This window comes from Rhynchophorus ferrugineus, unplaced genomic scaffold, assembly GCF_030347505.1.
Source record: "Rhynchophorus ferrugineus isolate W39M unplaced genomic scaffold, kcgeb_rfMv2 rfM4, whole genome shotgun sequence".
Lineage (NCBI taxonomy): Eukaryota > Metazoa > Arthropoda > Insecta > Coleoptera > Curculionidae > Rhynchophorus > Rhynchophorus ferrugineus.
This window is the reverse complement of record NW_027472583.1, coordinates 60,102,506-60,123,977: the sequence shown is the minus strand read 5'-3', so window position 1 is coordinate 60,123,977 and position 21,472 is coordinate 60,102,506. Positions and strand designations below refer to the sequence as shown.

The 21,472-nt window shown below is 36.1% G+C and overlaps 1 protein-coding gene across 3 annotated transcripts; it reads left to right on the top strand.

The window, feature by feature from the left end:
* Positions 1–178: 178 nt before the first annotated feature.
* Positions 179–11,777, top strand: LOC143194883 (synaptic vesicle glycoprotein 2B). 3 transcript variants are annotated; one of them, XM_076401659.1, is made up of 10 exons: positions 179–441; positions 497–642; positions 2,743–2,946; positions 3,068–3,230; positions 4,634–4,852; positions 5,488–5,737; positions 5,795–6,165; positions 7,639–7,782; positions 7,838–8,083; positions 11,098–11,777. In XM_076401659.1, exons 2-10 carry the CDS (start codon positions 573–575, stop codon positions 11,276–11,278), a joined length of 1,848 nt encoding a protein of 615 aa, XP_076257774.1. In that variant the 5' UTR covers positions 179–441; positions 497–572; the 3' UTR covers positions 11,279–11,777. The 3 variants fall into 3 exon arrangements, with proteins under 3 accessions (XP_076257774.1, XP_076257775.1, XP_076257773.1); XM_076401660.1 differs by having other exon boundaries at positions 303–441; positions 2,749–2,946; positions 11,098–11,427; XM_076401658.1 differs by having other exon boundaries at positions 303–441; positions 2,734–2,946; positions 11,098–11,427.
* Positions 11,778–21,472: the final 9,695 nt, after the last annotated feature.

Sequence of the window (21,472 nt, the reverse complement as noted above, 5' to 3'; positions counted from 1 at the left end):
ATGTCGATTAATTTTTGAGTTATGTAGAAACATACGAAATCTAAAACTTGATATTCAAAAGTTACGTGTATTTTGGGTCACCTAAACTATACACGTATTATTTTCATATTTATTACAGCATAATACAACCATAATAAAACATCTTCTAAAAATAAATACAATATAATTATATAAGTCTGATTATTACATATATTTACACAATAATATTGTGTAAATATGCTAGAAGTTTTCTAAATCTCTATTTGTATCGATTTTGCTTTCAGGGTTCAGGGTTTAACTCGTCTAGACGATCGATATCCACGATGGTAACAGGAATTTGAGGGTTGTGTGATAGTGTTTGCGGTTTTTCGATAAATATCAACACCGTTGGGCTGGTATCCGTGAAAGTAAACATTCAGACGTAGAAATCGTCTTATAAATTTGGCACTGAATTATTAAAAGGTGCTAAAATTGTCGTGCAGTAAATAAATAATAAGATTTAACGGGATAAATACAGTGTTTTAGTTTCAATTCACCAATGAATACCGTGATGGTTCCAAGCCAAAGCCGGTATCGATGATTGCCGATCGAATATGTGCGAAGAATCCGCTTGTCTAGTGCCACCGCTGGAACCGGCTTCTAATGGAACCAACGAACCAAGAGGTAAGGTCTCGGTGAAAAAATGATCCGCGTTTTTGGTATTTACACATTAAATAATCCAATGAACTTATTGCCATTTTTGATTTGATTGATCCATAACGAAAAATGAAGAAGAGGAAGATGAAAAGAAGATCATCGGATACGAAAAAGCCCATTGGAAAATATCAACACTAGAAACAAAGTTTCTTCTTTTCACCTCACTTTTTAAAATGCCAGTAAAAAATAAATAAATAATAGTAATTCTTTGTTTAGGGGAAATAATTATCCATGAAAGTATCTTGTTATATTTTGCAAACAGGATCGCTCTTTTAGCAATCTTTGGCATTGAACCAAGCAGGCTGACGAACCTATAGTCTGAAGGCGAAGAATCTGGTGCTTTTTCGGAATCACGACTATACGTGCATGTTTTCAAATTTTTGGGAAGTGTTGCAGCCGCATGATGGAATTTAAGATGTTGGTTAATTCCGAAAGCTGCTTTTGTGGAAGCTCTTTGAGTTGGTATACTGACATTTCATCGTATTCAGGTGCCTTTTTGGATTTAAGATAGCTGGTGATTTTTTTAGTACTTTTAGTGACATTAGATGGTTTTGGAGACAGTTTGGAGGCGTTCATTGGATTGTTGGCCTCTCTGATGATATTTTTGTCTGAGCGAAATTACCTGACCCTTCAGATTTCAGTTGGGAATGTCTTTTTTGAATTTCCCCGCTAAGCTTTTTGATATTCTCCAGATTTCTACATATTGGTAAAAGAAGCAACAAGAAAGGCGATAGTAGACATGGATAACCAGGGATGGACAAATAAGGGACAGATCAAATCTGAAAAAAAGCGAAACAATCGACAGATGGCAGCTGGCATGGAACAATTCATGCGATGGCAGAACTGTCCATGACTTCTGCGAGGGGGTGGGATGCGAGAGATTGCGCTTAAGCAGAAAGGCGGTACAACTACCAATAGGACACGAAAATATGGCTGCATAAATCAGCAGATTTAGATTAAGGGAAGTGAAGGACACTGAGGCAGATATCAGATACGAGAAGTGTCGGTAGAGTCATAAACAATTAACGCGATCAAGTAGATTTTGAGTATCTGGACCTTACTTGATAATTAATGTTGACATAAATACACAGACAAATTGTAATAACCAATTGTCAATGGCCATTATTCGGTGGCTAAGGAGGGCAGAAAGAAATAAACAAATCGACGGGGACTGAGGGATTGAAAATTGACAGTAACCCGACGGAATTTAGATAACTCGGCCAAGTCCAAAACGTGAAAGCGCGTTAGGATCACTGAAAAAATGGCCCAAAAAAAAACAAACAAAAAAAGGTTTTTTTTTGATAACATCTTTATTAGATACGCTTAGTACAATATTAATTATAAATTAACTTATTACTATATTTCATTTGTACTTAAATTAATTAACAAGCAAGACGAGTGCGAGAAAATACATCAATATGTATTCCTCAATTATAAAATTATAATAACTTATAGCTATAATTTACACTATATATCACACTTTATATAAGTTCGTATGGTTTGATTCTCTTCATTTTTCTTACATCCTGCGCTGTCCAGCAGTTGTATTACTTGCACGTTGGTATGATTTAGTAATCTTCTTTCGTGTTTCAAGGCGAAATCTTGGATAACTTCGCAAATCCATTTGATTTCCAGGTCATCGTGCAGTTCTTCGTTGGTTACATAGCGATAGGAATTGGTAATCAATCGAAGAACCTTGTTTTGACAGCATTGTATGACTAGTTGATTTGAATTTTTAGTTCAATCCCATATTTGCACCCTATAGGTCCAAATTGGATTTATGATTGTCTTATAAATCAACCTCTTTGATTTTAGATCAAGTTGAGAGTATCTTCCGACTAACCAGTATAGTTGTTTCATGTGTTTAATTTTTTGTCAAACATGATGTTACAAAAAAGTGTTATTATTCCATGTAAATCTTTTGGCTAAATTTTCCAATACGACTTATAAATTTGTTTATGATGTGCAAAATGTTCAACTGACTGGAAACACCGTTCACTAAATGAACTTAATATTAATTCTTATTTAACAACTAGAAGTGTAATTAAACGAGAACAGTTTCAACAGTTTCAGCACCAAATGGAGAGGCCCTGGTGGGTTTCCACGAGGACGCGCTGTCTCAAGCGGCGATGGGCAAGGCCCAGGTGGTACTAGCCATCGTCCTGGGCCTTGCCTTGGCGGCTGAATGTCTGGAAACAACGATGTTAAGTTTCATATTGCCAGCAGCCGAACTGCAGTTGTGCATTGAAGAAAATAAAAAGGAATGGTTGGGTAAGTTCATATTGCGTTTTATTTGCGTGATAGAAGATCACTTCAGATGATATCTAATGAAAAAATCATCGAAAAATTGAAAAGAGTAAACGGTGATTGAAGATTTTTCAATTATTTTTAGTATCCATCACAATTTTGGCTATGGCGTGTGGATCTTTCGCCTGGGGACTCTTAGGGGATAACGTAGGAAGAAAAAAAGCCTTGCTGCTAGCTTTGATTGTTACAAGTTTGTTCTCAGCTATTGCATCGGTGATGCCGACTTACGGGACGTTTATGACTGTCAGGTATGAGTTATTAATAGGTCAATTGAAAAGTCCCCGGCCTACCATAGTAAAACACATTTTTTTGGCAAAACTAGTTTTTTTTATCTAATATAATTCCCTTCAAGGGCGATACACTGATTATAGCGACCCTCCATATTTTCAATAAAATTTTTATAGTAGGATTTGTCCTTTGCTTCAAAATAGGCCTCAGTTTCGTCGATCACCTCTTCATTTCACGAAAATTTCTTCCCAGTGAGCGTTCTTTTGATATTTGATAACAGGAAATAGTCGCTAGGGGCCAGATTTGGAGAATACGGCGGATGAGGAAGCAATTCGAAGCCCAATTGCATTATCTTGGTGAAGCAGCATTTTCTTTTTCTTCAAATGCGGCCGTTTTCGGCGATTTCGTTCTTCAAACGGTCCAATAACGCTATATAATAGTTGCCGTTGATGGTCCTTCCTTTTTCAAGGTAGTCAATGAAAATTATTCCATGCGCATCCTAAAATACAGACACCATAACCTTGCCAGCTGACTGTTGCATTTTCCCATGCTTTGGAGCGGGTTCATTGTATGCAGTCCACTCGGATGATTGTCGATTGGACTTCGTCTCACATATCGACGCAAAAACTCGGGTTTATTACTCTTAATCAACTTCAAACACTGGTCCGAATCATCAACTCGTCGTGTTTTTTGGTCAAAAGTGTGCTCGCGCGGCACCCACAAATATTCGTGAATGATATGATGTACACGTTCAGTTGATATCTTTAGAGTGTCTGCTATTTCATTCAATTTCAATTTACGGTCATTCGAAATCATTTGTGGATTTTTTTAATGTTTTCGTCGCTAACCACCTCTTTCGGGCGTCCACTGCGTTCGCTCTTTTCGATACCCATTTCACCACGTCTAAACTTAGCATACCATTCCTTGATGGTTGATTTTCTTGGGGCAGTGTCCGGAAACTCAGCATCAAGCCAACTTCTTCAACTGTATTTTTTCCCTTCAAAAAGCAATATTTTATCAACACGCGAAATTCCTTTTTATCCATTTTTTTCACAATAACAAGTGTCGCTTCACTCAAAATGCTATAATTCACAATCTAATGATTCGACAGCTGTCAATTATATATCAATTTATACACGCATCTTCTGAGGGTTAGGCCTAACTAAAAAAATATGGATTTAATTCTGGTAGCGCCATCTATGTGTCAGGCCGTGTAGTTAAAAAATTAAGTCGGGTAATGAGTAACTTTTTATTATCTCCAAAAGATATCATTATTTTGACGTGTCAAATTAATGATTAACAATACCTTGAAATTTAATATTTTGTCACAATGGTGAACGTTTTGTTAAAATTTATTGATAACCAATGCTTTTAATTAAACATCATTTAACTTTAAATAACATTAACCTTTTGTTATTTGTAGATTCTGTTCTGGTGTGGGTGCAGCTGGAGCCTTCCCTCTTGCATTCAGTTACATGGCTGAGACATGTTCACGCGCCACCAGGTCGAGATACGTCGCCATTCTGCACTCTTTGTGGCCAGTTGGAGCTCTATACACCGCAATTATATTTCATATCACCATGCCCACTCTAGGAGCCGATATAGTGAAAGACAACCGGGAACATTGGAGCTCCTGGCACAGGTGATTTATTTCTATATAATTAGTCAAAAAATTGCTACCGAGTGATCCTGATTAACGAGTTGAGTACAGTAATGCAATCCTAACGCTCTGTGGTAAAATTGATTCATTGATTCAAGACGAAATTTTCGTGTGCCTGAAATAGTAGAGCAAGGACTAGATGACATCTGGTTTCAGTAAGATGGGGCCACAGCGCACACAGCTCGTTCAACAAATCAATTGTTGAATTACGTGTTTCCACGAAGACTAAGTTCGATATAGCATGGCCAGCCAGATCTCTGGATTTAACAGGACCAAACTTTTTCTTATGGGGTTTCTTAAAATCAAAAGTTTATGTGAATAAGCCCCAAGCGATTCAACATTTTCAAATTTATTAAATGCCTTAAAAGAGGTGAAAGTTGCATAGCAAAACGCTGTCATCGTTTAGCCGATATAATTTTTCAATCATACTTCAATTTTTTGAAAAATTCTTTTTCAATCTTACTTATCTTTAGAAATGGTAGCGGGACTTTTGCTCCGCGTAATATAAGAATTAATTTAATACATTTTGTTCAAATTACGATAACTTGTAATACTAAATGATGTTAGAATATAAATCCATACAGAGATTTTTAGATCATATCTAAATTTAATTGCAGGTTTTTGATGCTGAGTATCCTACCAGCTGTCGGATGTTTGATCGGGCTGATATGGACCTCCGAATCACCCCGGTATCTTCTGGAAGCGTCCAGGGAGGTGGAGGCGTTAGCCGTTTACCAGCGGTTGCACAAACTGAACAAAACTAGGACCCAGTACGGGCTGACGGAGCTGGAGCTTCCCAGTCGAAGTGCCTACAGGGATCGGCCCAGCAGTCCCACCAGGAACATCGTCTCCCAGAGTTTCTGTTCGGTAGTAACCGGAGCGGGCACCGAGCGTATTGTGGAAGCTGATCTAGTTCTGTTCTAGTTCCGGGAAGCTTTCCAGAAAGTGTCCTCGCCCATCTACTTTCGAACCACGCTCCTCCTGGCCACCGTTCACTTCCTGGTCGGGTTTATCTACACGGGGATCTCGACTTTCTCTTCCACGCTGATCAAGGAACTGAGGGAACGGGAATACCTGATGAGGAAAAAGTTCGTGGAGGGTCAGAACTTCACCGGGAAGTTCAACGAGACCATTGAGAACGTCTTCTTCAGGGACTGCGCGTTCGACAATGTCACGTTCGCGCATTTGAACCTGATCCACGTCAATTTCTGGAACTGCTCGGTGCAGAGCTCGGAGTTTGTCAACGTTAAGACGTCGGTCATGACGTTTGAAAACTCCGTCATCAATAATTCAAGGTAAGCTCAAGGATGTTCCTGTTGAGGATAACAGGTTAATTGAAAAGTCCCAGGCCTGACACATAGATGGCGCTACTAGAATTAAATCCATATGTTTTTTAGTTAGCTCTAACTATCAAAAGATGCGTGTGTAAATTTGACAGCTGTTGGATCATTAGTTTGTGAATTATAGCATTTTGAATAGAGCAACTTTTGTTATTGTAGAAAAATGGATAAAAAGGAATTTCGCGTGTTGATAAAATATTGCGTTTTGTAGGGAAAAAAATACAGTTGAAGCAAAAACTTGGATTGATGCCGAGTTTCCGGACAATGCCCCAGGAAAATCAACCATCAAGGATTGATATGTTAAGTTTAGACGTGGCGAAATGAGCACCGAAGACGGTGAATGCAGTGGTGCCCAAAAGAGGTCGTTACCGACGAAAACATTAAAAAATTCCACAAAATGATTTTGAATGACCGTAAATTGAAATTGAATGAAATAGCAGACACTCTAAAGAAATTAGCTGAATGTGTACATCATATCATTCACGAATATTTGTTGATGACGACGAGTTGATGATTCGGAACAGTGTTTGAAGATGATCAAGCATAATAAACGCGAGTTTTTTAGTCGATATGTGACAATGGATGAAGTCCAATCGACAGTCATCCGAGTGGACTGCACACGATGAACTCGCTCCAAAGCGTGGGAAAACGCAACAGTCTGCTGGCAAGGTTATGGCGTCTGTATTTTGGAATGCGCATGAAATAATTTTCATTAACTACCTTGAAAAAGCAAGGACCATCAACAGCGACTATTACATAGCGTTACTGGGCCGTTTGAAGATTCATTTCAAAGAAATGAAAGTGCTGCTTCACCAAGACAATGCACCGTGTCACAAAAAAAAACGATGGCAAAAATCCATGAATTGGACTTCGAATTGCTTTCTTATCCACCGTATTCTTCGGATCTGACCCTCAGTCACTATTTCCTCTTCTCAGATCTCAAAATAATGCTCGTTGGGCGATCGCCGAAACTGAGGCCTATTTTGAAGCAAAGGACAAATTGTATTACAAAAATGGTATCGTTCAAAAAAGTTCGAGGGTCGCTATAATCAGTGTATCACTCTTGAGGGTAATTATGTTGAATTAAAAAAAATATTTTTGCCAAAAAATGTGTTTTACTATGGTAGGCCGGGGTCTTTTCAATTGACCTGTTATGTATACTAATCTAATCGCGATCTAATAATAGTGGCTGGTAGTTTTAACCGGTATTCAACATTTTTAAACACAAAATAATTTTCCGAAAGCATACATAAATATCTGACAACCAATAAAGATATTAATGATTTGTGACTTTGGTATATTGTATGGGAAAACAAAACTGTTATTTTTACTATTTTCCTTGCAATTATTTCATATTTGCTCACTATATAAATCTAATCTCGAATAAAAAATGCATAGTAGCTGTGTTTAGTTCCTAATTTTTTTCAGATTTATCGATACGGATCTAACCGATCATCATTTTCTCAACTGTAACCTCACCAATAACTCATTTCTGTCCCTGATATCAAACTGCGTGGTTGATTTTGACTACAATATTTATTTAGATGATTTGTACGGAGAAACCTTGGCATGGTGAGTGACGTATACAGAAAGACATTTACATCGTCTAAGTTTGATATCATTTCAGGTCATGCTGCATGATACCGGCTCTGTTCCTATTCGGATTTTTACTGCAGTTTACCACCAGGTCCAAGATAATAGCGATAGTGCTGCTGTTGGCCAGTCAAGCCGGCGCAGAAATCCTCTTTATCCACGTCTTCGGTTACTCCACGATTATCTTTACGGTGGTGGAAGTAATCGTCAAGGTTCTGCTGGTTTGCGCTTTGAACGCCATCAGTTTGGTGGTGGTGGAAGCATATCCCTGTCACCTGAGGTGAGTTAAATTCATAAAATATTCATATAGTCCTTCCAATAAAGCCGCCAAAGCACGTCATCAACACCGCCGAATGTATTGACAAATTCAGTAAACTCTTTCTCGTTCTACGAATTAGCATTACTCTAGTTAAAAAGAGAAGGAATGGAGTCTGTTGCGTCCGGACATATAACTATTTAGTTAGTTAATAGTTAAATAGTCTATAAAATTTTATTTATATTGATACTAGTCGAGATCATTTTGATATGTTAGTGTAAATATAATAAAACAACTTTAACCTAAAAACTATTGTGGCCTTTCAGAATCCTTCAATAAATATTCATTAGATGTAGTATAATCTTAGCGTAAATTATATTTTATAACGTTAATTTGTATCGTTATTTTATTTACAATAATATTTTGTTGTCAGGGCCAAAATGAAAGAAAACTTAAATTAGGTGCGGCAACGTTGCATTATAAATTTTGTAGTATAATTAAAGCTATTTTGTACAAACGTCATCTAAATTTGTTACGCCAAAACGTCGCAATGTTGCCGCATCAACTCTGAGTTTTAGTTCAGTTAGGCTTTGATATAGAACAAAATTCTAATCTAAATAAAATAATCGAACAAAAATGTTATCAAATATAGCTTATTTTAACATTATAGTACATCTAAAAACTACAATCAATTATAGAGCCACTATAGTTCATAGGTTAGAGTTAACGTCTGACAACCGGACGACTTTGACAGATAAAATTGTATCTCTTTTTAACTAGAATAAAATGAGAAGGAAAATATTGTCTGATTGTGAAGCGAATTTACCAATTGCGACATGCAATACATTAAATATCTTGATGACGTATGTACAAAAGAATTTTGAATAGACTATATAAAAAGTTGTAAGTAAGTTGGGTGTGTGAGTTACCAGAGGGCGCGCTAAGCTCTATTTGAATAATTAAGTTTATTTTATATTATTAAAGCATTATTGACTTTCAAACCAATTTATTCATATATTAGTTAAAACTGAAATGAGTTAATTTTAAAACACAAAAAACATTATCTAATCTGATATTTATTAACAGTGTTTACTGTTCATGTTCTTGGAAACATCCAGTTCATTAACAGATTCAGTTTAGATCTCTATCTGAGAGTCATAAGGAGGATTGGCTAGATAAAAGTTGAAAAGGACGGAATTTAGTTTTGATTTGACTTCCCATTCTATCTTTTTATATGTATATATTCTGGTTATAATGATCTCATAGAGTTGTTTTTTGTGCCATTTTGCGCGCCATCTGTTGATACAAGTCTGAATTCAACATACAGTTTTCTCTGTGAGCTGACAAAACATTGGCGCCATCTTTCGGGAAGGGGAATATAAATGGAGCATACATGTTTTCTTGGCAATAAATGTAACTTTAGCTCACAGGTGGCAGTTTTAACCGATTTGTAATATATATTTTAGTTTTGGTCTTATCGGGATCGAAATAATAGATCCTTCAAAAATAATGGGGCTACTATTATATAAATACAGATTGTAATGCTTTTGACTCGAAATGATATTGTTCAAATCTTTGATTGATGGGGTGTCTAATGTCTAATAGGCATCACGTGATGAACCTCTGACGTCATATTCTGGAGACCAATTTAATTTTACATAAAACCATAATGTGATTGTTCAAAACCATTTATTATTATAAAATTCCATATAAAAACAAATATTATACAATATTAAATAGCTAAAATATAAGCATATAATGAATATAATTAATGAATAAAAAAGTAATATATAATAAATAAAAAACAATGAAATAGAAATATGTAATAAATAATTAATAGTTAAATGTGAATATAAAAATGGCTGAAATCTAATTGAAAACATAACATATCTCGTGGAAAATATAATCAAAATACGTTGTTTATAGCTCTTTTTCCCTATTTCATATTTCTTTAGTGCAATCAATTCAAATAAGACGTATTAAAGTTTATATCTTTTTGTTACCTCATATTAAAAGCAGCGCATCACAGGTGAAGGTCTGTGTCTGAGAATATTTTCCTCACTTGTTTAACACAACAATTTATTGTGTCAAGCTATAATTATATTTACAACGTTATTGCGAAAATTATGGAATGGATAATTAAAACAGTTAAATCGTATCATATACGTCAGAATGGAGAAGACATAACAAAAAGTAATACTTGAAAGAACAGCAACAAAAAATTAAAATGTATCATATATATAATAATTGCTGTTGTGCTTTTGTTATGGTAATATCAAGGAATTAACAAGAAGCTTAAGCATCTATTAATAACAATATAATAAAACAGGTATGATAATTTCTTGTCTATAAAATGAAGCTCATCTTGTTGGTCTACAAATTGTATCATATTTTTTTATATTAATATATTTTATTAACATCCTTATTAATATATATAACGAATATATATTTGTACTTTACAAGCAACTTTTTAAACGATAACTTAAATCGTTTCATGTAGTATACTCACATTTACTTTCAATGTCACTTTGCTATCACCCCATTTGGGTACATTTTGTATTTAAATTGGTGTAATATTTTCATGATTTATTGTATTCCTGTAAATATAAAAATATAAACATATAAACATATATAAATAATTGTATACGTACCAGGTAAAAGCAATGCTAAGTCACATTCACATCCTTAATCTAGCTAACTTGGGTTGTTTCTTGCAAGGAAAACTACGTCTGTTTTTTTATTTCCGCTCATACAATGGATACACAATACTTTTGGGGATGAAGATACATTGTAATCAAATAATAGTGATTATTGTATTTGTATTTTATGTCAGACACAAAAATGGCAACCTAAACAAACTGAAACAAACAATGGCGTTATAGAAATGAATCAATCAAATGCGTTTGTAGGCCAATCCAACTGAACTATATTATTTCGAAACATGTCATCAAGAGTGCTATTTTGTGTAATTCTGTCCGGATATATTTTGAAAAATACGTAATAACCATATTGTAAATAAGAATTGTGTTGTTTTTCAGATGTACCGCTCATGGTCTTCTGCGCACCGTATACCACATCGCTTCGTTATGCGCAATGCCAATCTACGCAGCCTTAGCCCACACCGCCTTGTTATTCCCAGCCGTAATAACAGTAGCCCTAACATTTACAGCTGCCTTCTTATCACTGAAAATTCAGGACAACAGCAAAGTCCTGTTGTAGTTCTGACCGACCACTGATAGATACTTATTTTTTCGACAAACAGCATTTTTCGGTATCGATTTTTCGGTGATTCAACTACCATAGGCATCGAGATCATTGTTTCAACTCTGTGATACATGACTAGTCACACCAGATATTCTTTGGTTGCTTGTTAAACACGAGGGCTCAGAAGGACATTCATTTTGTGAACATTATTGAACGTAAATTGGGACTCCTGACTGTGCAATACTTGGGCTCTCTGTTGATGCCAAGTATATCTGTTATAACTTTGCTTTTCTTATTATATCAGAAAATCCGTCGGCGTAACGATATACTACTCTGAAATTGTCTTTTCTGGGTCACTCTGTATGTTTAGATAGAGCATATCAGCTGTTATAGTATGAAGCGTAATATTAATACAACGACATCCTTGGGGGAATCAGAATGTCCTTTTTTAAACACGCACAATATTAACATCATTAATGGATATGTAACGAATAAAAACATGAACAAAAATAAAGTTTTAGTTAACATTTTGTCTGGAGTGGATTAAATCTAACATAAAGACACGGACATTACGGCGGACAACCATTTTTTGGCCTTAAAAATGTTAGATTACTAACATCAGAAATGTAATGTCTTAGAGGAATTAGGGGTCTAACAAAGATGGACAAGATGAGAAGTATAGAAATACGATAAGACTTCAATATTGAATAAATGGAAGGATACATAGAAAGGAGACAACTTAGTTGGAAATAATTACAGCGTATGGAGAACATAAGACAGGTAAAGAGGATATGGGAATCAATTTAAGTGAACTTGGCATGGATATATCAGAGAAATATATTATAGGAGTTATAGGGAAAAATTCTAAAGTAGGAAGACCAAATAGAGACATTAAGGGAACGAATTTATACATGAAGGACTAGAGAATAGCAAATAATTCTAACACTACAATATTGCATAAAATGGCATTAGTTTTTGAGAACTAATTCCCACCGATTTTGAGAAATTCTAATACAAATTGATCTAGTCTAATAAAGAATTCCAATGGCTCCCTATTTCAGGCTTTTCTAAAATACTCACTCAGAAACGTTGAGTTATAAGAGAAAAGTGGATTTTTTGCTTTGCTCAAAACACTACCACTTGTTTTTAATTTAAAATAGGTATTAATCGCTTTGTACTATACTCAGCCATTGCCTACATATCTAGTAAACATTTCCTTCGAAGCATCATATCTTCTGCTTGATTTTTGTGAAAAAACATCAAGTTTCTGGTCGAATAATTCAAACTCAAGAAGATACCTTCCAAGAGAGATATAAAAATTTTAAACATTATACACATTGTTGATCGGTTTTAGTTTTATTTTATTTCTTGATATTAACCAGTATTGATAACTTAGCCGATCTCAGATTGCATCAATTAAACTTACACACTAATATAGGAAGCGGAAAATAATTTATACTACTATATATATAAGTAGGCTTTATATAAATTAGTCCTATAGCGTTTAAATTAGTTGATTTTGTATGTTAAATAAGTACCTGTATTTCCACCAGCCTTATCTTGTCTGTTAATAAAATATATTAAAAAAGATATGTGTTTTATTTGTGAAATAGATAATTAGATTCGTGATCTGAGTTTTATTATTTATGAGTCGCTCTACTTTTCGAGTCCTCCTCGTTTTGCTTCGCAACCCTTCGCACACCCTCGCCATCCTCGCCAACTTTGAAACCCCATCTTAGCGTTAGTTTCTGAATAATACATTATTTACATTATCAAGTACTTCAAACCGTATGAAATCGGATTACTCTTATTTTTCCTCCAGATACCAACTGGAAAATTGCATAAAAATGATAGATTACTTAGAAATGTGAAGTACGAATTAAGGGTTGAGGTTCGAAAAAAATATATATCGTTATTTTCATCGATTGATTGCTTTGATTGTCTCTCTGATCTGCAGTACAACTTATCATATTACAAATGGCAGTTTAAACGACCGATTTCATCGACTCTCTGTCCAATCTGTACTATAACTTATCGTATTAAAATTGAATAAAAATGATAGATTACTTAGAAATGTGAAGTACGAATTAATGGCTTGAGGTTCGAAAAAAATATATATCGTTATTTTCATCGATTGATTGCTTTGATTGTCTCTTTGATCTGCAGTACAACTTATCATATTACAAGTGGCAGTTTAAACGACCGATTGCATGGACTGTCTGTCCAATCTGTAGTACAACTTATCGTATTACAAATGGCAGTTTAAACGACCGATTGCATGGAATGTCTCTCCGATCTGCAGTACAACTTATCGTATTACAAATGACAGTATAAACGATCGATTGCATCGACTGTTTGTCCAATCTGTAGTATAAGTTATCGTATTAAAATTGGCAGTATAAACGACCGATTGCATGGAATGTCTCTCCGATCTGCAGTACAACTTATCGTATTACAAATGGCAGTTTAAACGACCGATTGCATGGACTGTCTGTCCAATCTGTAGTACAACTTATCGTATTAAAATTGGTAGTATAAACGACCGATTGCATGGAATGTCTGTCCAATCTGCAGTACAACTTATCGTATTACAAATGACAGTATAAACGATCGATTGCATCGACTGTTTGTCCAATCTATAGTATAAGTTATCGTATTACAAATGGCAGTTTAAACGACCGATTGCATGGACTGTCTGTCCAATCTGTAGTACAACTTATCGTATTATAATAAATGGCAGTTTTAACGACCCACTGCATGGACTGTCTGCCTAATCTGTAGTACAAATTATCGTATTACAAATGGCAATTTAAACGACCGATTGCATGGTCTGCCTCTCCGATCTGCAGTACAACCTATCGTATTACAAGTGGCAGTATAAACGACCGATTGCATGGCCTGTCTGTCTGATTTGCAGTACAACTTATCGTATTACAAGAGGTTGTATAATCGACTGATTGCATGGACTGTCTGTCCAATCTGTAGTACAACTTATCGTATTACAAATGGCAGTACAAACGACTGATTGCATGGACTATCTGTCCGATGTGTAGTACAACTTACCGTATTACATAAGGCAGTTTAAACAACCGATTGCATCGACTGTCTGTCCGATATGTAGTACAATTTATCGTAATACAAGTGGCAGTTTAAGCGACCGATTGCATCCGTTTGTCAGACGGATTTGTAGTACAACTTATCGTATCAAAAATCACATGAGGTACCTGCTGTTTACACGAACGATTGCATCGACCGTCTATCCGATATGTCGAACGAATTATTAAATTACAAGTGGTAGTTTAAACTATCGATTGTGTGAACTGTCTATCCGATATATAATACTATTTGTTGTACCATAAATCACATGACGTACGTGAAGTATAAACGACTGATTCCATCAATCGTCTGTCCGATATGTAATACAACTTAACGTATTACAAGTGGCTGTTTAAACGATCCATTGCATGGAATGTCTGTTCGATCTGCTTACATTTTTACGATTGGTTACATTTTAGAAGCAGTGAACCGAGACATCAAATCGGTATACCAAAATCTGGCCGCTGAACCATCGTTTCTCGTCTGCCTCTCCAAAAAACAAGTTTCCAGTTAATAACGTCTCGCGTAATCTGAGTTTTATTATTTATTCGTCGCTCTCATTCGAGTTCTCGTCGTTTCGCAACGCAACCCCTCCCCGTCCTACCCACCTTTTAAACCCCATCATGGCGGGGCGTGATCTCAGGTTAGTCCGTTATTAATATCATAAGGGAACCAGCCGACGCGCCGGAACGAGCCAATCTCTTCCGCGCTCTCCCCCGGGAACGGCTAAACGTGCCGTAATTGTTTAATTATTGAGTATAATCTGGGATGTTCGCTAAGCGAGCGAGTTTGCCGCAATCGCCCCCTTCACCCCGCCTAGGTAATGTAACGATCGTGTAATTTACGCGATCACATGCACGTTTATAACTTCAAGCACGTGGAGATCTAGTATTTAGAAAACCTGCTGGTACTAATAACAAAAATCGTCGTGTATTTGAGCGGTATAAGAGGGCGATCAGATAAGTAACAGGTCAATTGTGAAAGTCCCCGGCCTGACACATAAATGGCGCTACTAAAATTATATACATATGTTTTTTAGTTAGCTCTAACCCTCAAAAGCTGCGTGCATAAATTTCACAGCTGTCGGATCATTGGTTTGTGAATTAACCATCAAGGTATGCTAAGTTTAGACGTGGTGAAATGGGCACCGAAGACGGTGAACGCAGTGGACGCCCAAAAGAGATTGTTACCGAAGAAAACATTTAAAAAATCCACAAAATGGTTTTGAATGGCTGTAAATTGAAACTAAATGAAATAGCAGACACTCTAAAGATATCCATTGAACGTGTATATCATATCATTCACGAATATTTGGGTATGAGAAAGCTCTGTTCAAAGTGGGTGCCGCGCGAGCTCACTTTTGACCAAAAACAACGACGAGTTGATGATTCGGAGCAGCGTCTGAAGATGATCAAGCGTAATAGACCCGAGTTTTTGCGTCGTTATGTGACAATGGATGAAACACGGGTCCATCATTTCACGTCGAAGTCCAATCGACAGTCATCCGAGTGGACTGCACTCCGGATCTGGCCCCCAGTGACTATTTCCTATTCTCAGATCTCAAAAGAATGCTCGCTGGAAAGAAATTTTCGTCGAATGAAGGGGTGATCTCCGAAACTGAGGCTTATTTTGAAGCAAAGGACGAATCGTACTACAAAAATGGTACCGACAAGTTGGAGGGTTGGGGAATAAAAAAGAATAATTTTGCCAAAAAAATGTGTTTTATTATGGTAGGCCGGGGACTTTTCAATTGACCTGTTAAAATATTCAGATATTGGTGAATAATGTTATTGCTGTAGTACAAGTTATTGTATAACAAATGGCCATTAAACGACCGATTGCATCGAATGTCTGTACAATCTGTGGGACAACTGGTCGTACTAGAAATTGCATTATGTATGGCCTATCTGAGTGATCACCTGCATCGGCTCTCTGTCCAATTGGTAGTACAACTTGTATTACACCACTACGACCGCGGTTAACTTTACCTGAAACGCGTTTTTCTAAGTGACGTTTTCGAGATGATCGACATGATATCATAAAATGTCTAGAAGATTTTAGAATGAATAATAAATTATTCACAACATCAAGTATTTCAAAGGGTATTAAATCCGTTTTATCGAGAGTTTGCTTATTTTTCTCCGGATACCAGCTGCAAAGATTGTGTAAAAGTGTTAGATTACGTAGAACTGTGAAGTACGGATTAGAGACTGTCTGTCCGATCTGTAGTATAATTTATCGTTTTACAAATGCGGAATAAACGACCGATTGCATGGACTATTTGTCCGATCTGTAGTACAACTTATCGTATTACAATTGGCAGTTTAAACGATCGATTGCATGGACTGTCTGTCCGATCCTATGTACAACTTATCGTGTTACAAATGGCAGTTTAAATGATCGCTTACATGGACTCTCCGTCCGATCTGTAGTACAACTTATCGTATTACAAATGGCAGTTTATACTACCGATTGCATGGACTGTCTGTCCGATCTGTAGTATAACTTATCGTATTACAAATGGTAGTTTAAACGACCGATTGCATGGGCTGTCTGTCCAATATATAGTACAGCTTATCGTATAACAAATGGCAGTATAAACGATCGATTACACGGACTGTCTGTCGGATCTGCTGTACAACTTATCGTATTGCAAGTCGCTGTTTAAACGACCGATTGTATCGACTGTTTGTCCGATCTGTAGTACAATTTATCGTATTACAAATGGCAGTTTAAACGACCGATTGCATGGACTGTCTCTCCGATCTGTAGTAAAAGTTATCGTATTACAAATGGCAGTTTAAACGACCGATTGCACCGACTGTCTGACCGATATGAAATAAGTCTATTCAATTTGTAGTACAACTTGCACTACACCCCTATGGCCGCGGGTAACTTTACCTGATCCGATTTTAGTGTCAAAAAAAGTCAAACCAAAATTGTATCACTCAATTTCTTCAACGACAGTTGAGATTCGTTGATCTGGGTGTAAGTAATTATTCTAATAGTGCCTTAATGTATCTGTTTTCTAGGAAGAAACCAATAATTGTTTAGAATTTTGAAAGGAATCAACGATGTTTCGAATAAAATATATTACTGGATATTAATTTTTCTGAATAATTAATTCATAAAAATTCCCATTGTTGTTAATATTAATCAGCAGATATATTTTATAGACGTAACAAGATGTGATCAACATGTATAGAAGATTTTATACAATGAATAATACATTATTTACATCATCAAGTATTTCAAAACGTATTAAATCGGTTTTATCGAGATCCTGCCTATTTTTTCTCCAGGTACCAGCTGCAAAAATTGCGTAAAAATGATAGATTACGTGGAATTGTGAAGTACGGATTAGGGGTCCGAGCGAAAAAAAAACAGTCGAGCCGCCCGCGTCTTTCCCTCCGCCACCCCACGCCCCATCGTAATTTCCACGGCCGCCTCCCCCTCCCGACCCGGCACGAAAGCAATTTACAGAATATTATTAAACACTTAGAGATTCAGCTGGGTCTCGCTACGAGCATAATTTTTATCAATTAACCCCGATGAAAAATTGTCCGTCCTTCACGGATTACTACGGGATTTGCCGCCTCCGGGGTCGTCGGAGGGGTGGCCGGTCCCCGGCGCCCTATTAGCCGGGTCCCGGAGGGTAGGGCCGTCGTAAAAGTCGTGTTTGTTTTCGACCAGGAAAGGGTTTTTAATCTGTGCGGGACGGGAATATCCGTAGCGGGTGTGGGGGATGCAGGTGACGAGCGTATAACGTCCACGATACGGGGATGACAGCTTCCTTATTTAGTTGCTGCTCGTTAGTTGGTTTCGATGATAAGGTCGATTTTTTTCTTCTTATTTTTGTCTAGACGGGCCGTTAATAATGAGTGCTAATAGGTGAATTGAAAAGTCCCCGGCCTGATACATAGATGGCGCTACTAGAATTAAATCCATATGTTTCTTAGTTAGCCCTAACCCTCAAAAGATGCACAGCTGTCGGATCGTCAATTTGTGAAATATAGTATTTTGAGGGAAGCAACTTTTGTAATTGTGAAAAGAATGCATAAAAAAGAATTTAGCGTGTTGATAAACTATTGCTTTTTGAAGGGATAAAATACAGATGAAGCAAAAACTTGGCTTGATGTGGCTTGGCTTAGACGTGGTGAAATGAGCACCGATGATGGTGAACGCAGTAGACGCCCAAAAGAGGTTGTTACCGACGAAAACGTTAAAAAAATCTACAAAATGATTTTGAATGACCGTAAATTGAAATTGAATGCAATAGCAGACACTAAAGTTCCATTTAAAGATGTCAACTGAACGCGTACACCATATCATTCATGAATATTTGAATATGAGAAAGCTCTGTGCAAAGTGAGTGCCGTGCGAGCTCACTTTTGAACAAAAACAACGACGAGTTGATGATTCGGAGCAGTGTTTGAATATGATTAAGCGTAATAAATCCCAGTTTTTGCATCGATATGTGACAATGGATAAAACATGGCTCCATCATTTCATTCCGTAGTCCAATAGAGAGTCATCCGAGTAGACTGCGACTGCACTCGATGAACTCGCTCCAAAGCGTGTGAAAAGGCAAAATCTTGAAAAGTAGATTAAATCATTATGATTCTTCCGCATGGAGCTATTTGAAGGTACCATGATTATTTATTCTAGGAATACTAGATTTTCTGGATAAAACTAAATTATATTATTTCTATAACAGCGATCTGTAGGTATTCCATAAAGCTTTATTTTTATATGTGGTTGTTTAGATTATTTTGTGTATGTTAAGACTGCATATTATGATAAGCTCTGAGTTCTGTATGACCGTTCAACAGTCGCCATTTCTTTCCGTAACATAAAATAGGTTATTAAAATGATATAAAATATTTTTTTATGTTTTTCAAATGATATAATCAGAGGTATTACAGAAATGTTGAATGGCAGAATGAAATAAATTATCTAGAAAAGAAGACAGACACTACCTATTTTGTCTAGGAGTACGAGTTGGTTTATTTTATCAATATTTAATGGATGGATGGTTTAAGATCCGACACGATACGTTTTCGAAGATTCAACAAAAATAATCCTTAAAGAAGTTCTGCTTGACAACTTCATTTTTAATATTTGCATTCTCCCATGCTGTAGGTCACTCCGCACATTTCAAAAAAATGTATAAGATCTTAGAATTGGTTCTTAGCAAATTAAAATATGAAGACGACGGTTGGAAGATGTGGGATAATTGTAACATTTTGTGCATGTTGTTCGAGCAATAAGCTAGGTTTATGAAATTCCCTTGCCTTTTGTGTTTATGCGATAGCAGAGATCGAGCAAATTAGTAATAAAAAAGGGTTGGCCGCAGAGGGAGTTTAAAGTTGGTGAAAAGAACATTGTGCAAGAAACATCGTTAATATATGCTGTAGCGACCTTGAGGCATGTTGAATTTTACATAGTGGAATAACGGTCTACAAAATACCCAGAAATCTAATCTCAGATGTTCTACCCGATAACGAATAGCTGGCAAGCCCGAGTACCCGACCATCGTTTGATTTAGACGTGCCACCATCGACTGCCTAAGCCTCGTCTCCAGGTAACACCGCTGCCATCCGTTTTATCTATTTTATATTTTCCACATTTTTATACTAGTTCAATAAATAACGGTCACATAATGTAAACACCACTGTTTCATTTCGTTTTACCTCCATTCACCGAGCCATATCATTTACCCTAAAGTGGTGACCCGACGTGATGTTTCGCAAAATTGGGTTTGGACTCGTGAATGGAGGGTACGTGCAACATGGTGTTTTTTTTTTGGCCTGGAACCGGGTAGGAGAATCCTGTTACGGATATCTGGTCGGGAAGACCCGCAAGAATAAGCGAGTTGGACTGGTTATGTGGAGGCTGCCTCTTTGTTTTAACATTTTCAATATTTTTAAAACTATTCTTCCTCGATTTTACTTTTATTCGTTCAGCATTACATTCATTTAAACATTTGTTCCTCATTAAATTCTATTTTAGTGCTGGAACAATGGACCTTAAATTTCATTTCATTATTGACATATCATTTTTTTTTCAATTTTTTGTCCAAATTTTATTTCTTTCACATTCTTTTGAACTCTTAGGGATTTTTACATCACTGTTTAATCATCAGCGTCTCGGTTAAACATTTCTTTCGGCGCCATGTTTATTAAGTTGTTAATTTTATTTTAGAAGTAAGGTGTAGTTAGAATTTGTTGTGAGTGAAAATCGAAGAATGTGAAATTCAGAGAATCAGAGAAGAAGAAACTAGACAGCATTTTGCTAAGATGTAAGAACAGTGTACGTCGATACTATGAAATAATTAAATTTGTTAACAAAAGTAGACCTGGATCAAATAAACAAAATTAAAATTATCAACGACACCCTAATGATATAATGACAAGGAAAATTAAAATTAGTGTTTTGTAAAAATAATGACGTATTGACTGATATTTCTTTCAGCTGAAAAGTACGATAATCGATTCAATTTAGGCTAGTAAATTTACAACATGTTAATCGAAAGATCGAGGTAGTCAATTCTTTAATTGGATTTATGGATCAAGAATAGTAGCGAACATAGTTTATCATATTTGGAGCGTCACTGAGAAAAAAAAACGCTTTTGGAAATGGAAAAATAGGTATTCTAATAGATAAAAAGGTCTATTCTGTTTTATTTTAATGTTATAACTCATTTAACATAGTTAGTGTCTTTAGTGACGAGAAACGTGTCGTCCTATGACAAAAAGGAAATCATTTTCGCATTTATCACCTCCAAAAACATAAAGATTACGTCACAGGACCCATCAGCTCTTAGAATTTGCTTTTACAGATCTGTGTTGTCCAATAAATTGAAATTATTCCAAATTTTAGCAATCGGATGCTATAAACTTTAAAAGTTATAAACATATATTATTTCTTAACATAGTTCATATAAGTAACTTAGCAGAGCGCATAATAAGAATCAAATGTGATGGTTCACAAGGAAAAAAAGGTGTAATAACCACTTATATCGTTTTATAATATCACCCCACTTATAAATATCTCATCCATTAACGGTGATGTATTTTTATTGTCATCAAGTAGGCCAGTCAGCTACCGTCT